Genomic DNA, 20526 nt, shown 5'->3' with positions numbered 1-20526 from the left:
ATTCAGAAAGTGTTTCACCAGTCAGGACTAGTAGTTCGCCACAAAAAGAACAACTGAAATGGGGCCACTTGCAATGAACGTGTGTTAGGGTTAGGGTTCGAAAATTAATTGGTTTATTACCACGGCAGTGTTGCCTGGATAGTTTAAGACTAAACCCACTTGCAACGAAAATATGTCAGGGTCTAACTCAGGTGTAATTGGATGCACCTGTGCAGCAATGATGAAGGTTTAATCTCATTTGCAAAGTACCACTTTCTGGTAATGGCTGAGGGGTATGTCCCGCTAACTTGTGAAACAAATTAGACTTGGGAATTCAAGGTGTACGAACGGGCCGATAGGAGCTACATATTTTAAAATTGAGCAAACACTGCGAAATACTCGGTTTAACTTATCTCATGCCCTTATCTTCGTTGCAAGTGGGATACATACCAGGGCAGTGGGTTATACTAAAGCAGCTGAAACTTCTATTTGGAGGAAGTTACCGCAATTTAGCCGCTAACATGCGTTGCAAGTTGACTCGGAGAATTTAGCAAGACTTGGTTTATCATTGGCGAACACCTTGACACAGCAAAAAATTGCCACAATGTTGTCTATGAGGCATCATCTAAGGGTGTCCTGCAAACTACTATAGTTTGATAGCCCCTGGGATGATCCCTCCATCTTAAACGGGTTGGTTGCTACAATAAAACACTGGAAATAGATTAATCAGTGATTACTCGTAGTCAACATAAAATTCTATTACATAACATATTGGTATTTTTTCTTGACCATGCCTACTTTTATGTCCCCTCTTTCTTTTATTTATATTAAATTACTGTCCATTGTTGCTCACAGCATACCGATACTTAATTTTAGGATTTTCCCCCACACAATAAGGAAAAGCAGTATACTGTATGCATTAATTGAGGAAGTGTCCCTCATTTTATAAATTCAACACAAACTCAAATGGATCTTGGAAATAAGTACAGTTGAGATCAAGCCATATTACTATTATTATTACTATTGGTTGTAAAACTGAACAAGACACATCACACTGCTTACTGATACACAATTGCTTTATAGTCCTATCCACAATTCATTAAGAGCTACACTGAGGGTCAAGGCCACACTGTTCATAAAGATACAGGTACAGACACAGTATGACTGGAAGGAATTCCTTTGGCTTTGTTCTGGACCAACGTCATTCCGCAGAAATTATGGTTGGCCTACGTTTGTTGTAGGAGTGGTACAGGTCTATGTTGAATGAGTGTTTTGTTTTCAAATGCTATTGGTTTTTTTCACATGCTATTGTTAGTTTTCAATATGTCATTGTTGGTGCAAAAGGACTGGTGAATCCCAGTGAAAAGTCCCTGAACGTGATACCATTAATAGTATCATATTCTGCTATCTCTGGAGGATAACAGACAATGTATGTTTATAGAAAATATGAATCAAGACGTTCATGAATATCAGAATATTAGACATCATTTGAGACATATTGTAAACTAGCCAACACACATAATATTGTATACCCTTCAAACTCCCTTTGCCTTCAATAAGACCACAATAAAAAAATGTTACAATGAACAGGTAAACTAAATAGTTAGTGGCTGAAAGCCTAGATATCATCAATACCATTGGACATTCATGACTGCATATCAATTGTTTATGACTAGTGACTGGAACTATAATTGACCACTAGTTTTCCTGGTGTAATACCTAGATTGATCACCAGAGGGAGCAGATCTGCAGAGGGCAATACTTGGCCCTCACAGGACAACACCCTTGTAGAGTATTTTGGAGACAGGAGACATGACGTGATTGGGTGTGTTTGGGTACCAAACTTTGCAGATAGTTGTTGCTTCTGCTAGTTTGCAACATTGAAGAAAATGGAAGATAACCTGAAGGAAAAAAAACAATTCCGATTGTTTTGGAGCGCTGCCTAAGCAAGGTATTTGATTGGTTTGACGTGTCGCGAAGCGTCACTAATTTCCAAAGGGTTTCCACCCCTTTGTAGTTTCCCCAGGCTTTCCGGACGAATCTCAACGAGGTTAAAATGTGGCTGATACAATGACAGTGCTATTTGGTCTTCTATTGTGAATGCTTTCAGCCCGGAGCACCTATTTACAGTTGAACATGCATGGTGGACGTCCTGACCATATCGCGCCTCGCCTGTTGATAACACTGTTTGTAAATGCCATGCCTTTCCGATAACATTGCTCGCGTCATTTCTTGTCCCTTTTACCCCCTGCCCCAACCCTCCCCTAATTGGAGGACATGAAAAGATATATAATTATATGTATAAAATGTATTTATTTGTATTTTCTGCCCAACGGTTCTGCTGCGCCCAACGGCACAGCATAGTTCTGACCAGGTTTTCACAATCATTCAATTGAATGTTATTTGTTGGTGTTGATAGTCACCAGACTTATGGTATTGCATCTACTACTGTACACTAATAGTTGGTAACTGATAATCATCGGGCTAAGGTATTGCATCATAGAGCATGGTAAACTTCACGATTTCTTGCAACTCTCGCACGGCAAAAGCATATTGTGATTCTGGTCTGTAGCCTAGACTCAGGTATGTCTGTCACGCAGGGGTGAACAAATCATTATCAATCATCATTAATCATATTATATCTTTTTGAGTCAGATATAACGAAACGTTAACTTGTGTCAGTAGGTCATGTGACCAACTATAGGGAATAAATGTACAGTTATTTATCCCTATTCCGTCCAGTTCTTCTCTTGTTCACCTCTTCACCCTCACGATGAAACAAATAGCTACCCAGGGATTATTAACAATCACACTGTATCACTGAACAGTATGATAACATACTGCTGTTAGATGGACTGAAATAGCTCTTAAACCTTCTCACGTCACACGTTTATTGGCAGTGTCAATTACAAATGTTATAAGGCATAAAAGCTCAAACAACGTGTACATTTCTCATTACATTGATTGGATATGATAGGATGCTCAGTGAGAGGTTCACACAATTGTCATATACTGTACCCTAAAATAACTACAAAGATGCTCTCAGGAGACATCTATAACAAATGATTAACCATGCACGAAAATGTCAAGCATCCAGTTCAACATTTACTAGTGAGTATAGATCTCTATTTTTTTTTAAATAACTCGGTTCCTGAAAACTGAATTAAACAGAAATAGCTTTTAACACTTGGCCTGTGGTTTTCTGTCAAGCTCTGATTGGCTAGGGCTTTCTTGGTGGCCACTGTCAAAAATACGTTGTGCGACTTGTCTGCACATTAAGCCTTACCTAGAGAGCCGGGTATTCATCCTCTAAGTAAAGTCTCTGACACATTGGCTCATGATGGCTTTTTTCAAGCTTGCATTCATTGTCTTCATTGCTTACCAGAGCTCAGGTAAGACATTGTCATAACATTTTGGGTTATGACAAATTTTTCATGAACCATTTTGATGTAAGATTTTATTTGTGTGAAAAATATGAGAAAAGGCTATTGATTTTGCTTTGAACACAATTGCCTTTATAAATATAATATGGTGGGTTTTTCAAGTCAACATAAATATTGTATTATTGATATACACCCACATTTTCCATGTAATTGAGCATGTTTCGATACAACATTAGAACCATAAATGGAAGCAAGTTTTCAATGGAAAAGTATTTTGATAACAGAAAACATCATCTGAGTATTCATCTTTCCATCTTTCTACAGCTCTGGCGAGAGGTGTCGATGTGGAGGGTATGGCAAACACTTGGGACAACATGAGGGCAGTAAGTGCTAATTGTTCTTCTCAAACATTGACCTCCCTCCAAACAACCCCCACATAATATCAATTTATTCATGTCCAGTAGCCATACCAATGTCAAGGTCCGTCGCATGGTCCATGGTCCATAGCATTTTAGGCATTCCATGCATTAGAATGAGCATGTTGTTCGATGTCTCCCTCCACCAGCGTCCACTTGCTCTATATGAATCTTCATAAAGTGTTTTTATTTATTATTTTCTTAAAAATTAATGATGGAAATCCTTGGAAGAAATGTTTTTTTACTCAAAACCTGTGTAGAATATTTACAAGGTGTCACCAAAATGTTTATTTCAGAAGTTGACACCTGAGAGCACAGATGAGTTTCAAGATCACTATTTTAAACACAGAATGAGGAAGCTCTACATCTCTAATCCCCATAGCCATACAAACCACATACTGTATTTCTATCAAAAATGTAACTTCTGCTTTCCTTGTGCTAGCACTAAATACAACTGCATGCAAATGTATTTCTTCCTTTTTCTGACGGGAAGACGATCATATACATTCACTGACTTACACTTTCTACACCACAGCACTGCATTCATATCCTTTCCTTGCTTCTTCTGTCCAGACTGGGGATTGCTGCCAGGACTGTACACAAATATTTGAACTCCTTGTTGACCTGCTCTCCAACACAGACCTACAGGTGAGCACATCATTCCAACATGCACCCCAGAACCATACATTCCAAAGGCACACGCACCCAGGACGTGAACACCTATGACCATGCACTAATTTGATTGAACACCTGTGTGTACAGTAGGGTTGAGTTCCAGTCTGGAGTCCTTCAACTCACTGATTATTTAATGAATAAAAAATGTTGGTTCCTGAAAAGGTTAATCTGTTTTTAGTCACCCTCACCGCTGCCTGTTGACAACCTTGAGTTCTACATCTATCCACTTCCCATTTTCTATCTTGTGTAAAAGGTGAAGAGAAACTTCAGAGGTTGTTCATACTGTATTTCTGACCTCTAAGTTCCCCTTTCCTCTGAAGGTAACATGTGTTTTAATCTGGATGTCTCCAACCCGGTAGTAGCACTACGTCTTTAACTGTTTATTATTATTAGATTCTATTGTATTGTTGATTTGTTGATTGTTGTTGATCGAGGAGCCAGATTCCAAAGCATTTCACGATATCAATTATGGCTGTATGCGATGTACGTGACAAATTAAATTTGATTTGATTTGATTTGATCTGTACAGTAGCACATCTACACCAAACTAGTGAGAAGGCAAAATGGTGAAATTGTATTGTATGCGTCAGAACAAATACGCACTTGAATCAGAATCAGATCAGAATCAGAATCAATAATTCTTTTATTTGGCCAAGTATATTTGCACATACAGGAAATTAACTTGGTGAGGTTGGTGCATGGGACATAAAAAACAATAGCAAATATTGACAAAAACATTGCAAAATATTAACAAAATAGCAATAACAAATTTACACATTTACAAAATTACAAAATAGAACAATAAAATTAAATGATGATAAATGATAAATGATAAATGATGTCAATGCATCCCTAAAATTATTTCAACTAACGCCCTCCACTCCGCCACATCTTCTTCCTCTCCAGAACAAGATGAAGAGCACTCTGGAGAAACTGTGTGATCAGCTTCCTGGCCCTGACATTCCCAAACTCTGCCATGATCAAATCGAGAAATACTTCCCTCTAGTCATGACCTTCTTGACCAGTGTCGTCGTAAGTGTCGGTGGGGTCGCGGGGGTTCACTCGCTGTTTGATGTGTTTCTCCACATAGATCACTAAGTCATTGATTAAAGTTGGAGGTTTGGAAGAAAACATGTTGTTTGTACTCTTGGGTGTAGATCACAGTAAATGATAGGCCATTGAAGAAACATGAACAGATGAATTATTGAGTCAATCATTGTCAACATACAGTAGAAGTCTCCATTGAATCTTTCTCCTCTACCACAGAAACCTGGTCAGGTCTGTCATATGTTGGGACTGTGTGGCTCCCAGTCTGACAGCAAGCAGCAGAGACTACTGATTAGTTACATACAAGAGGGTCTGAAGGCAGCCATGACCATTCCAGAGGTGAGACAGTGAATAAAAGAGATGACTCTACTTTTCCTCAGACTTCTACTTTGTATGACTATCTCTTTTGTCCTCCCTCGCTCCCCCTACCGTTTCTGTCTGTCTCCCAGGTGCAGGCCACGCCACACTGTACCTTTTGCATTTATCTTATCAAGACTCTGGAGAGCCTGCTGCCCAAAGAGAGGACTGAGGTAAGACAAACACATACAGGCACGCACAGACACAAGCACACACACACACACACATGCATGCACTCACACACGCGCACACGCACACACACACACACACACACACACACACACACACACACACACACACACACACACACATACACACACACACACACACTCACACTCACTCTCACACACTCTTTGTCTTTCCTCCTGTATCTCCCTAACCTCGCAGGACACCATAGTTCATGTGCTGGGGCATGTGTGTAGCATTTTGCCCTCTTCTGTCAGAGACCAGTGTGAGGGCCTGATAGAGAAGTACGGGAAGCTGCTACTGGACATGCTCCTGGGCTACGCCACTCCTCAGGCCATCTGCACCGTCATGCACATCTGTGAGGGCCGGGAGGAGACGCCTGTCCTGAGTGAGTTACCATACACCAACCCACACTGTGCCAGGGAGGGAACCTTCTTGTCCAATAAGGAATCAGTCCAAATCTGACATAATTCCCCCCCTCTTTTAGGTAATATTATTATTATTATTATTATTATTATTATTATTATTATTAATAATAATAATAATAATAATAATAATAATCAGTGTAATAACCACCTCATCCCCTCCACTCTCTATCTCCTACCTATCTGACTTCTCCCCCCCCCAACCCTCTCTTTCTCTCTCTCTGGCAGTGAAAGCTCCTATCTCTGACTGTGATTCCTGCCTGACCCTGGCGGTTCTGACTCGTCTCCAACTGGGCTCCAACACCACAGAGCTCCAGACCTCCTCCTTCCTGGGCTCTGTCTGCAAACTCCACCCTAACGCCCTCTACAAGGTCAGCATCCTCCTGGGTCCCCGCCTCCCCTACAGCCTTATCCTCCCCAGGGGGCTGTGGGCCTAATCTAATCCCTTATTCCTCTCATTTCAGTGTGAAAGCTTCACCCAGCGCTACGGGCACCAGCTCAGGGAGCTCCTGGGTAAACAAGAGCCTGCCCTTGATGTGTGTGGGGTACGTGAATGCTTACGACTCTCTCAAATACATAGTCAAACCACACAACGTCCAATAGAATCAGCAGGTTCTCTTATTTTCTTTATATATGGGGTGTGTGTGATCATGTCCTGTCACTGGTCTCTGAGAGTAACTTTAGTTACTGGATTCTCAGACAGTGGGCTTGTGTGGGAGAGAGAGAGATGCAGGAGCACCAGGTGGGGACCCCTGCACTCTCGGCAGCAGCTACAGGTGCAGAGACCTCAAGACTGCCCTAGAATGTGGGGTAAGGCCAATGAACACATCAATATGGAATAGTGCTTCAATTTCATCAGATGATTAAAAGGTATGGAACTCATTGCTTACGTCCAATTTGTCTTGTATACAGACTGTGTCATTCTGCCAGAAATTCGCTTGGAAGTAAATTACCCTTTGCCTGGCAACCTGCTTACAACTTGGTGAGTAGACTTCAGAGCATCCTGTATAATTGAGTTGTGTGTCTGGGTAGATGGGAGGGGGAGGCTTAGCTATTAGATCACTGTCTGTCTGTCTTACTCTGAACGCTGGGTTATTAAATATATATGTTGTGCAACCATTCTCTCTTTTCACAGTCTGAGCCTTTGAGACAGAGGCGTGTTCTACCATGGATAACCCCCCGGCATTCAACAATGTGAATGTCAATATCTCTATCTGATCATTCTTCTTGCATACATGACATTTCACTGATTATTCTGCCAGACTTGATATTGTGCTACTACTCTTGTGTGCTTTTATATGTGGCACATAACTGACACATTATGAACTTTACAGAGCAAACCAATGCATTCCTGTGGGATACATTCAAAAGAAAGTATGATAAGGCATACCCTGAAACTAGCAGCACTGTGGCTTATAGAGGTAGTGGTATAATACCGAGCTAATGGGGGGATGAAGAAAACCAACGATTCAAGACTAAAGTTCAATATGAAAAGTGAATTTTCTTTTACCTTGTAAGCTGTGTACAGTATGGTTGCATTTAATGTAATGTTTCGATCTGCATACAAAATCACAAGCATGGAGATATTTTTTCACGCATCTTACTGACAGATATTATCCCAATTGTTTGTGATAAAAAGCTTAATAATCAACCAAGTATATTCTATGCATATAAACAAAATAAACCATTGTGATTTTTTTTTTTTTTGTAAATGTGAAATCCTCAAGGAGACAGTGGCTTGGTAGACATGTGGATGTAGCCTGTGATGGAACATACTCTGCTTCTCAACATGTTTGTTCTAATTACAAAATTTAAAACATGTTTGTTCTATGCATTTCTCAGTTTCCCAGTTTATTTGTTACTCTGTAAATGGACCGAAGCAGTTATGATCCAGCAGTGTCAAACCAATAACTCATGGGACAGTTGGATGTTAGTGAGCAGCTATCATGTTCCCTGGGAGCAGTATATCACAGCAGCTATGTGTCCATCACTGCACAAAAAGCTATTAGGAAATAGAGGCGCTCAAAGGTCACCAGTAGTTCCCATCAGTCAGTTGAACAGCTGATGTATCGTCATTCAGAATTTCAGCTGTCATCAACTGACATGATGGTGACTTTCCTAGCGCTGAAATACAAGTGCCTGTATCTACTGATGGCTGTCTATGCAGTGTGACAGAGGCTTATCTTCTCATCATCTAATACGTACTGTTCTCTTCTTAATTATCTGAACAGAAAAAAATTCAAAAAGGAGGATATCCTGTCCCAAAGAGATTTGTGAAATTCACTGTCTGAAAATTGAAGTATTTCTGCTTACTGGTGGGGTCAGAGGTACACGCCCCTCGTCACCATGGTAACAGTAAATAATGACTGATAAGACTGTAGGAGCAAGAAAAACTGCCCAGTATAAAGCCAGAGACAGGTCACAGCTACATGGAAGATCAAACATCTGAAGAAAAAAATGATCACTTCATGCCCTCTCACATGGACTTCAGCTCATAAGATGTTACCATTTGGAAAGCTTTCACACAAAATATTACATCACAAGAACTTCTAGTTAAGCACTAAAAACACAGATCTCAATCTCAATTGCAAGAGGCCTCAATAACATCAACAACATCATCGCAGGGTAGACTTTTAATTCAAATACTTCACATGTGGGACAGCATTTCAAGTCCTTCAGAAATTGAACTTTTGGACAGGGGTGTACGAGTATGAAGTGGGGGCACATACTGTTTAACTGCGGTGAGGGAATAGGGATGGAAGCAGGTGTAGGCAGGGAATGGGGGGGGGACGACGACGACGACATTAGAAAAGGCACTTTTACACTTTCAGTAACCAGACTGACAGACCCACCACTGATTTAAAACAACGTAGAGAAAATAAAAGGAACAATAATCCTCCCAGGCCCACGAGAGAGCATGTAAACTAGGCCGGTTTCTCTGTACAACACCAGCCAGACTTTTGCTTCCATCTATGGGCCTATAAGAGGAGTAAAATAATTATTTAAAAAGAACTCCTGGGAGGTCAGTCATCTCAGCAAATCTTGTCACTCAAACATAAATAATGCAGGAGAATGCTTACAGCATGTTTATAGCGCAACCCTGTGGCAGAACCCAAAGTTTTTCTGTATAACACTCCAGAAACCACAGGGTGGCGCTATCTATCTTCAAGTTGCCCTACCATGCTTATAAGTACCTATATAAATCAGGTCCCTGAAGGCAGCCAAAATGAAATATTTCAGTTTGTTTTCAAGTATTGGGTTTAAGTTGGGTAAAGACATCCCCTGCTCAGGAGTGACTGAAGCCGGGTTTCTCTGTAGCCACACCCTCAGTCACTGCCTGAGAAGAGGGAGTGCCTTGTCTTTACCTTGGTCTATCAAAGCAGGACAAACTGAGCAACACTTGGAACCTTCACATGGAATCTTCATTTGACAAAGGATGTAATAGAGGAGATTTACAGCCCTGCAGAACCACAAGAAACCATTAGCAGCTTCTGACTTCTCTGTAACACGTCAGAAAACATAGTCTGCAGGGATGTGGTTAAGGTAATTCAGTTGTGTCATTCTATTAAACCATTCAGTTTTTGTTAGTCAAATATTTCAACTCTCAATCAAAATGGTTTAAAGGGACTAGGTTTACATCCCATCAAGCATGGCGACTCAAAACAATCTTCAACCCCAATTGTGCCATCACGTATTTCTCAAAACAGAGAAACATTGGGTGGGGGCGTTTGGAAAGGGGGAGAGAGAGCACAAGAGAAAGAACAGTTCTGCGGAGGTCTCAACCACAACCACAGAACTGGGGGGAGTGAAAGACAGAAAGAAAGACAAAGAAAAAATAATTAAGGATTGTGCAAGCATTCGCAGATGGATGGAAGCAAGGGCACAGGTGTCTGGAGATGAGGTGGGAGGGAATTGGGGATTTCTGTCCCTTCCCAGGGCTGGTAGGTTTATCTGTAGTACACCTACAGCCCCGGGTGGGAGGGATGGAGGTTTAGTATTTCAGCTTTTTGGGGACCTCCCAGGGGAAGGCCTCCCGTCCAAAGTGGCCATAAGCAGCGGTCCGCTGGTAGATGGGCTTTTTCAGGTCAAGCTCCCTGAAACACACAAGAGCACAACCAGGGTCTCGAAATGGGTTCCAACAAATGACATAACCTACATTATTCCATCACAAGTTGATTCAATGAATGAGCGAGCTATATGCAGACAGACCCTCATCACAGCATTTCAAACGTTGTTGCCAGATGTTGCCACATGGCCCCACACTATACCTGACAATAACACCAGGACGGAGGTCAAAGTTCTTCTTCACAATGTCCAGCAGCTCCCTCTCGCTCTTCTGGGAAGTTCCATAATGAAAGATGGAGATGGAAAGGGGGTGTGCAACTCCAATGGCATAGGCGACCTGGGGGGCACAGTCATTTCTTATCAACAAACATGAAAAAACAAATCACATGCTCCGATACCATTAACATATGTGGTAAACAAATGCTTGGTAATTATTATTCCAGGGTATCTGCAGGTTTCAGGAAGTGAATGACTTTTTAATGCCATTTGGAATTAAATGTAATACCAAAAATTGCAACAAAAATAAAAGGCAAAAAAGTAGAGCCCAACCAATACTGGATTTTTGGGTCTGATACCAATTTATTCAAAACAAAATTCACCAATATAAATTTGTCTCCCATAAATACATTTTCTCTGTAGTGAAAGGAAAAACACACCTTTTTTTATATACAAAAAAGCACAGGATTCAGAAACAGTGCCAAAAAGATGCTCTTATTGCTGATTCATTAGCTGTTTTATTAAGACTAGGCAATACACTAAAGGTATTAATCCATGTGTGAATAATTTCCTGAAATGATTTCCATTGATAAATAGAGCAACATTTACTTAATTTATGTGCACAGTTACTTGTTCTAGGCTATGCCAAATGGGAATTTCAGTGCACAACACAGTGATTTGCTGTTCAATGTGACATGTTGTGGCCCAGTCTGATCATCCACTTAATTATATTAGTTACATTTCATTCACAAAAACGTACACGAATGCAATGTGAAAATATACTGCTCAAATAACTCTTGCACACTGTTGCCAATCCCTGCTATTTCCAATAATAGTTTATTCCAGACCTCCCACTCCCCAAGACGAACTTTAGGATAGTGGTACATTCCCTTTCCTCACAAATGTCAATGAACCTGCCATGGTATATTCTATAACAGCTTGTGACAAAGATAGAACTTGTAAACTAATGGATAGCTAGTCATGTTACCTGGTGAAAAAAGTATTTGTAAATAATATCTGAATGAAACTGAAACTCCTTATGCCCAATGGCTCTCTTGTACAGTCAATATCCTTTTAGTTAGCAACTTTGCTAATTGACTGCACTCCAAATAACTAACGTATCGCTGCACCTCTCTGCAAACAAAACGTAGCCATCTCCCAATTTGAAAACTGTATTTAAGACAACTTAAGACATAAGGCCTAACATTTAGGGAAATTAAGTTAAGACAATTAAGATTTTAAGGAACCGGGCACCCTGTATTATGCTATCTGTTGCTTTATTTTGAAAAGTAAAAAGGAGATGACTGCTTCCTCACCTGGACCAGTACGCGCTTACAAAGCTCAGCCTTCACCAGGGACTTGGCCACCCAGCGGGCCGCATAGGCAGCAGAGCGGTCCACCTTAGTGTAGTCCTTCCCAGAGAATGCCCCTCCACCATGGGCACCCCACCCTCCATAGGTGTCCACAATGATCTTTCGCCCAGTCAGGCCAGCGTCACCCTGTGAGGGAGAGAGGGGGAGTAAGCCAAGAAGCAAGGACAGCCTTGGAAATATTGGTCTATAACATTATCTTACACCTCTCTGATACAATTTCGATGGTCATGTTTTTCCAGAAAGAGCCAAAAACCTTCATGATCACAGAAGTGGTTGACGGCATCATTCCTAAACTTGGGTCCTGGGGGACATGCATGTTCATTCATTAAAAAAATGATTAGGCTGCCCTAATTCGCTGCTGTCTGAGTGTCTAGCTTAAGGGGATAGGAGTGCATGTTGACAAACTGTTATAAATGAATTAACAAATGCAAATTTTACATATAATTCTCCTTTAAGGACGTTTACAGAGTATGTAAAAAAGCCCTGAGGGAATCTCTTGAGGTGGTGGGGACCTTTGGGGCTGCGCTCTAACCTGGGGTCCTCCGATGACGAAGCGGCCACTGGGCTGCAGGTGGTAGATGGTGTCATCATCCAGGTAAACGCTGGGCACCACAGCTTTCACCACCTTCTCCTTCAGAGAGTCACGCATCTCATCCAGGCAGATGAACTCGTCATGCTGCACAGACACCACGATGGTGTGCACTCTCATCGGGAGCATGGCACCACGATCCTGCCTGTACTGAACTGTCACCTGGAGAATGGAAGAGGTATGAAATCTCAAGCACACTGACGCTGGGCATGTCGTTCGTTTGAATCAGAATCAACAATATCTAATTGTGTGGTATGTGAATGTAGCAGTGCAAGTGTGTATGGCCAAAGGCTGCAATGCTGAACCCGACCTGTGTTTTGGAATCTGGTCTGAGCCAAGGCAGGGTTCCATTGCGGCGCAGTTCAGCCATCTTGGCATTGAGCTTGTGGGCGAGGACGATGGTGAGGGGCATGCTCTCCTCAGTCTCATCGGTAGCATAACCAAACATCAGACCCTGTGACAGACAAACCAATAAACACAATCAAGCGCCATATCCCAATTTAAAGACAACGCCACACAAACATCGTTGTACACAAAAAAAAAAAAAGAGAAGAAAAAAATACTGAGGAGGTCTCTGACCTGGTCACCAGCCCCCACGTCCTCCTCTTTGCGGTCCAGATGAACACCCTGAGCGATGTCAGGGGACTGCTGCTCCAGAGCTACCAACACATTGCAGGTTTTGTAGTCAAATCCTGTGGGAGAGGAAAGGAATGCAGTAAAGCCTCAGCTAATCATGCGATTCCACTTTGACAGTTGTAACAACTTGTTTACTGAAAGTGAACAAAACATGCTGCGTCACCAAGATACCTTTGGAGGAGTCGTCATAGCCAATGTGCTTGATGGTGTCCCTGACGACCTTCTGGTAGTCGACGGAGGCCCTAGAGGTGACCTCCCCGGCCAGCAGGATCATCCCAGTCTTAGCCACAGTCTCTGAAAAGAGGGAGACAGAGAGACCCGTGTGTAAGAGGGAGACATGGGACAGAGTGATCTTTACAATGAGGAAGGGTGGAAACAGGGAGAGGAAGAGGACCAGTGGAAAAAAAAGTGAGTGGGGAATGAAATGAGGACATTAGGTGTTCCGGATGAGTAATCTCCACCTGCTTCAACTTGACCACCATCATTCCGGTTCCAAAGAAGACCAAGGCTACATGTCTTAATGACTATCGCCCTGTGGTTCTCACGTCAGTCATAATGAAGTGCTTCAAGAGGTTAGTTAAATCCCATATAAATTCCTCTCTACCTGCAACACTAGATCCCCTCCAATTGCATTTCGTCCCAACAGATCCATTGATGACGCCATTGTCCTCTCCCTAAACACTGCTCTCACCTGGACAAGAAGGGCACCTATGCGAGAATACTTTATTGACTATAGCTCAGCATTGAACACCATAGTCCCCTCCAAGCTCAAGGACCAAGGTCTCAACACTTCCCTATGCAACTGGATCCTGGTGGTGATGGTTGGGTGCGCCACCTCCTCCACTCTGACTCTGTATGTCAGCACCTGTATAATCATTGACTACCTCATATAACTGAACCCGACTGTCATTTTCAGTTTGCACATGCATAATTGCACTGTTTACATTTGCACAGTTTTATTATTATTATTGTTGCTTTTTTATTATCACATGCTGCCTTAAATTTTGTTATCTTGTACATTTTGTTTAGTATATATTGTATATTTTTTAGTATTGTACATTTTCATTGGTTGGCATTCTGCAGACAGCAAAGCAAGAATTTCATTGTACAGGGAAACGTGTTTTCTACTGTGCATATGATAATAAACACTTTGAATCTTGAATCTTTTCCTCAGGCGGCTGAGAAAATTCGGCATGTCCCCCTAGATCCTCACAAACTTTCAGAGGTGCACCATTGAGAGCGTCCTGTCTGGCTGCATCATCACCTGGCATGGCAGCTGCACACGACTGTAAAGCCCTGCAGAGAACGGTGAAAATGGCCCAGTCCATCACGGGCCATAAGCTCCCTGTACTGTTACGGGGAGCATTTTGACTTCGATACCAGCTTATGCGTCACGATTTTCATTCTTAAACAATACCACGGCAACCAAAAAAACAACATCAGACAAAGTGAAAGAATGTCCTATTAAATAACAGAACATGGAAATTCTTATTTTCATATCCTTAGCCATCAGACCTATTCGCTGACCTGTCATGATTCGAACTCCTTGAAGAGGTCTGGATGACTTCTATTGGAAAGATGCTTGGCTCTCTGCTTCAATCTGGCAAACAGTACAGAAGCATCCAGTCCCGGACCAAGAGGTTTCGTAATACCTTCTACCCGTAGGCTATTAGACTGTTGAACTGACAGACCTCTGCATTTATTATTTTTACTGTTTTATTATTGTTACTGTTTCTATTTGATCTATTATCCTTGTTACTTTTTAGTGATGACTGATGTTGTAGAGCTGCTCTTCCTTATGCATTTCGTTGCCTTGTATACAATGTAATGACAAATAAACAAGACTTGAAAAGCAAGAGTTTAACAGTAGGTGTGCAAGGCGAGGGCAACCATCCAGAAACTAGGCATTTTAAACACACCAGAAAGTGAGGAAAAGTGGAACTTGATCCTTACCACATGCCACTTTGGCATCAGGGTCCTGCTTGAGATGAGCATCGAGCACAGCATCACTGATCTGGTCACAAATCTTATCTGCCAAACAAGACAAGCGAGTGTTATTGTAGTGAAACTTCATAACAATCACTCCACACTCTCCAGACCCATCGTCCCCAGGAGCAAACACTTATTATTGCCCAAAGTAGTTACACAAGTCAGCAGCCTTTGGCAGGAACTAACTATAGATTTACATTCTGGGGGGGCGCAGGATGTAAAAAGTGCTGTCGGCAGATGTAAGCATGTTCACACCACTCAAAATGTTTTGCTGTATGCTCCACCTGAATTTGCACGTGATGGCCCTCCTCCTCCGCCCATGCTATTGTTTACTAACTGATGTGCCCGCATTGCACAAAACGCAAACATGTAGTTAGCTGATGAAGTTTGATGCCAGCATTCGCAGATGAACAGTGTGCATTCAATTATCTATTTTGAAAAACTCTAGTTTAAAGCACTCCTCTATTCATCTGTAAAAACCTGCGTGTCACTGGTGAAATTCACCTCCCATTAGCACCTTTCGATTGGTGCGCCGTCAGACACTCCATTTAAATGACTTAGTGACACTAGGCAAGTATAGAAGTGACAGCAGCTGCAAGGTTCTCGAGTGGCCACATTCCTAACTGCAGTACATTCGCTCATGCCTCACGGAGTGGGGTGACCAGTCATAGTTACAGACCTGCACTAAAGAGACACCTTATACATACACTAACACACTCTGGAGCAGTGTCTTTGAGAATGTAAGTCTTAAGCATACCACTACTGTAAAACACTAGCATAATATTGACTTCAATTGAATGGATGTTGGATCTTTATCAACTAAAGAAATAAGACAATTAGGACCTATGGCAGCATAACTAACTATATTGTTATATGCCCTGCATCCTTGGCCGAGTGTTGGTCTGGTTGTGGCCTGACTGTGCCAACAGGTGCATGAACAAGCTGAGAGCATGCCCACAGCTGAACGGCAGCCCCTGGAGAAGACCTATATATAGGACAGAGGTAAGCCTAGATAATCAGCTGCAATGGAGTCGCCCCCTCCCCCATATGTGGAGGGAGCGAGCATTGCTCTTAAACCTGCAATTGTGGGCTGTTGCAGGGCCACTTGGCTAGACCAAGACTAGTTTGCCTGTTGGGGGTACACCCACGCTCCTTTGCTACACCCGTCACGGGCCTCCAGTTTTACGCTGAGAATAAGTTTCCCACACAAGTCAGCTCAACTCTTGGTGACAGCAACCTAAACTAAACAAACAGCTATACCGTCATCCAGAGTGGTATATTACCTGCCATAATCAACTTGGAATACCTACAGCAAACCAACACAATAGGTCATGATTGTGAGCTACTTTTAATACTCAATACGTTCACCAACAGCTTGTGGCCAGCGTAGTTGATTAACCCGGTGACCGGATAACAACAGAACCTACTCGGCCCGCGCACAGAGTCTGGAGGAGCGCCATCACATGTATCACGTGCACGAGCTCGCCGTTCACTGATGCAACACCGGAAAATTGTTCAGCTGCAGCCAAATGTGGGAATAAATAACAAATACGAATGTATACACAAACCACTCCGTACGGCCTTTTATTTCACGTGATCACCACACACCAAATGTGGAATCTCGACCATTCAGATGAGTGATTTAGTGGCCTACTTTCTGGATTAGCTAGCATTAGCAAACTCCGTGCCGTGGCGCAGGCACCACGCGTGGCCTGGCGCGTGTTCACCGGTCATAATACAAGGCGAGAAAACGACCAAAATGTTGTTGGTCTCTGGCCAGTGTTGACTAGCCAGCTGTAATACCAGCAAATGTATAACACGGTAAGTAACTCCCTGCGGCAACGCCTGCTGACAAGTTTAGTAGTGTGTGGCACAAAACAATCACAGACACATGAGTAATAGTATGGTCCGGTTGCAAGCATTTTCTCTACGGTTTCTACGCAATGACCTTGTGATACTATAATAAAGACAGCTTGCTAAACAAGAACCAACTAGCTACTTAATTCGCAGGTTAGCAGAATCAAACATCTGAATACTATCGGCGAATACATAGCAAACTCACCGGGGTGCCCTTCCCCAACAGACTCAGAGGTGAACAGAAAGCAGTCTTCGTCAATGAGCGAGTTGTGGAAACCGTTCAATTGCCCGTTCATTTTAATGAATGTTAAAGTCAACGGTGCTGTGGATTAGAAAGTTGTTGTTCTGTTCTAAGAAGTATAATGCCCAAGAAAAAAGAACAATTGCATCAAGGGACGGCTTCTTGGTCCTGTTTTCTTTGCCCGGTACAGTGTTCACAAACCAAGCCGGTGGTGGTGATGATATTTATCCTCCTCGTTGTCACTCAAGCGCGCCCCCGTGTCCTGTCTATTCAGCCAATGGCAGTGGCTGGGCGTAACCATAGCGTAGTTAAAGCACAGGGGTGGATTCCGTTTTACTACTTTGCCACTAGTTGATTAATGACATCTAGTAGTGGGCACCTACGCGGTGGTGTGCACTGGGCATAAACTGCAGAATGTAAACATAATGTAAACAAAATGGCCAAACCCTAACCCTAACTCCACCCCACCACTACCATGGCATACTTCAGGAAGACTCTGGAGAGCTGAAATGACGGACAATGCATCAACTGTTTTTCTGTACCCCACCAAAAGGGAAAGTACCGAAAAGTAGGATTCCTTCCTAACCTAACCTAAACCCTAGCCTTAACCCTAACCCTTACCCTTAAGCCCATGTACAACAGGATCACCATTGTGCTGTGTTAACACTGTGTTTTGTAATGTAGGCAACTGCGGATTAAATTATGTCTGTGTACCATTCAATACCACCCCCCAACCCAAGTTATGGTCATGTGCCCTCTTAGACTCTCTGTGTGTGAAAGTCCCTGGACACATTTTTGCTGCTGTCTCTGCTATCTACTGCACATAAACCCTGTGAGGCCTCTTGTTGCTTTGTCTACAGAGAGCTTTAAGTCTCAGACCCTCCTGCTAATCTTTAAAGTAATTATTCTGATTACCAAAGAGGGGGTACCCTACAAGCTGTGTGCATGCTCCTGGCAGTGCATTACATCTGTTCTGAGACACCATGACTACCATGGTAGCAACAACTGTCAATATTCATTTGTACTCTATGCTATTCCAATGTGCAGCCTACTGTGTGTGTGTGTGTGTGTGTGTGTGTGTGTGTGTGTGCGCGTGTGCGTGCGTGTGTGTGTGTGTGTGTGTGTGTGTGTGTGTGTGTGTGTGTGTGTGTGTGTGCGTGTGTGCGTGTGTGTGTTTGTGAGCAGCACTCAGCATATTCAGGGCTTTCCAACAGTATAAGCTTCTTTTCTTTAGCCCTTGTTTTAAAGCCTCCTCTTCTAAAGACCCTTTTCTTCCTCACACTCTCACCCCAAAGACACAAACACACAGACACACACACCCACGTGATCACTACACACCAAATGTAGAATCTGTTATTATAGAGTATCCCCCTTTTGATAAAAGGTCCTTTGATGTTCTTGGTAGAAATCCCATTTGGTCTTGGGATGGTATAAATTGTTTTCAGAATCTTACTTCGAGGAGACTGCTTATCCGATCTCGTACGTGAGTTAGCACGTATAGTCTTACTAGACAATCTTTCTAGATAATCGATTACATTCCTAGAACCTTCGACTACGACGGTATGTTTTATATGTTATGTTCACATTTTTTTATATGACTTGAACTAAGCTGAATAGTTCTCATATATCTCCTGTCTAAATACATCTTCTCAATTGATGATTATGCTTCTCTCATTTGTCCGAGAATGCAACAGTTGAATCTGTATGCTAGGATAATCTGCTAGCACTTCGCTTTGAATGATTTTGGCCCGGTTATGCCTAGATATATCTTTATGATCAATTAGTTTGTGTTTGCACGACTCAATGCTCGACGCACAATATGGTTAAGGTTTCCAGCGTGTGAGGCATTGTGATTTCGGCAATTAGAATCTTATCTCATAATTAGGAGAGTTACCCTTGACATACAGCATGTGAGGAGAGATCTCTTATTAACTGGTTATTTGTATAATTGATTCCCGACTAATATGACATTAAAAGAGTCTAGTGAGATGCTCTCGTAGGTGGCCACAACGCTTGAAGGAGTAATTCGTCTGTAACTCGTTCTACATTTCCTCTGGCAATCTAAGACTTGAGATTTACGCTCAATTCACACACACACACACACACACACACACACACACACACACACACACACACACACACACACACACACACACACACAGAATGGGAAAGAGAGAGAGATGTGAGATGTACACAATGTTCTACTCCCAGGAATGAGACTGGATGCTATTTGATACTTATTACTCCTAAATCTTCATGATACAAACAAGTGGGTGAAAGACCTGATAAATAAAAATATTTGTAAGTAATGTATCACCAGTAATACACCAAACACAGTTTAACAGTGTGAACAATAAGAAGCTTAACAGAAGCAGACAGTAATATAATATAGTAGTATATTATTATAGTATAATATAGTAACATGTATGTGTTCAGTGTACACTACTTCAGTCAGGACACTTAGGTCGGTTTAACATTGTTTAATGAAAATGTTAATACATTAGGTTTGGCGTAACTGGATGGCTCCGCTCTGTATAGCTCCCCGCCTGAAGTTTAACAACATAAAATACAATGAAATAAGGCAGGCAGCCCATCATTTCTCAACCCTCCCGTAGGTAGGTAAATATAGAGCGACCGTGCGGATGAAGGCTGGGACGATCAACAAGGCGACCAACAAGTCCAAAGTCGACCAACCACTGGCATTGTAGACGGATTTTGGTGGCGCCAGCCTTGAGCGCCACCAAAGCATTCCATGGTGGAATGTTGCATAACTCGTCTCTTTTAAACCTTGTTGCACCTTGTGTACCTCGTTTTGCATATGTGAGAACCAGCTGTCCGTCGCCTGCACCGTTAGCATGCACACAGCTTGTAGGGTACCCCCTCTTTGGTAATCAGAATAATTACTTTAAAGTGACTCAAGTGTCCTGCCTGAATTTCTGAGTCACAAAAACTCTTTGAACTATTTGTCAGGTTTGACATTTTTATTTTCCTCATACACCCTCACATTACCAATATTTCCATAAACAAAATAACCCTCCCCTCCTCCAAAACAACCATTTTATAATGATTTTTATACCTAAACTCTTTAATCT

General features: G+C 42.2%; 2 protein-coding genes across 3 annotated transcripts; one reads left to right on the top strand and one right to left on the bottom strand.

Moving 5' to 3' along the window:
• Positions 1 to 1788: 1788 nt before the first annotated feature.
• Positions 1789 to 8302, top strand: sftpba (surfactant protein Ba). Of its 2 annotated transcripts, none has more exons than XM_083670584.1 (12): positions 1789 to 1930; positions 3687 to 3745; positions 4352 to 4426; positions 5360 to 5485; positions 5720 to 5839; positions 5950 to 6030; positions 6245 to 6431; positions 6697 to 6839; positions 6933 to 7013; positions 7168 to 7278; positions 7381 to 7450; positions 7604 to 8302. In XM_083670584.1, exons 2-11 carry the CDS (start codon positions 3716 to 3718, stop codon positions 7414 to 7416), a joined length of 990 nt encoding a protein of 329 aa, XP_083526710.1. In that variant the 5' UTR covers positions 1789 to 1930; positions 3687 to 3715; the 3' UTR covers positions 7417 to 7450; positions 7604 to 8302. The 2 variants fall into 2 exon arrangements, with proteins under 2 accessions (XP_083526710.1, XP_083526709.1); XM_083670583.1 differs by lacking the exon at positions 1789 to 1930 and adding an exon at positions 3260 to 3371.
• A 522-nt stretch (positions 8303 to 8824) lies between these two features.
• On the bottom strand, positions 8825 to 17611 carry mat2aa (methionine adenosyltransferase 2Aa). Its single transcript, XM_083670577.1, has 9 exons — positions 17399 to 17611; positions 15301 to 15378; positions 13519 to 13641; positions 13291 to 13403; positions 13022 to 13165; positions 12655 to 12873; positions 12066 to 12248; positions 10737 to 10870; positions 8825 to 10562 (listed from the first exon to the last, which is right to left on the bottom strand). The coding sequence occupies exons 1-9, from the start codon at positions 17487 to 17489 to the stop codon at positions 10460 to 10462; spliced, it is 1188 nt and encodes a 395-aa protein (XP_083526703.1). The 5' UTR covers positions 17490 to 17611; the 3' UTR covers positions 8825 to 10459.
• Positions 17612 to 20526: the final 2915 nt, after the last annotated feature.

This window comes from Argentina silus (genome assembly GCF_951799395.1).
Source record: "Argentina silus genome assembly, chromosome: 5".
In the NCBI taxonomy this organism is placed as follows: Eukaryota; Metazoa; Chordata; class Actinopteri; order Argentiniformes; family Argentinidae; genus Argentina; species Argentina silus.
Note: the sequence above shows the minus strand (reverse complement) of the source record. Positions and strands in the feature narration are given on the sequence as shown.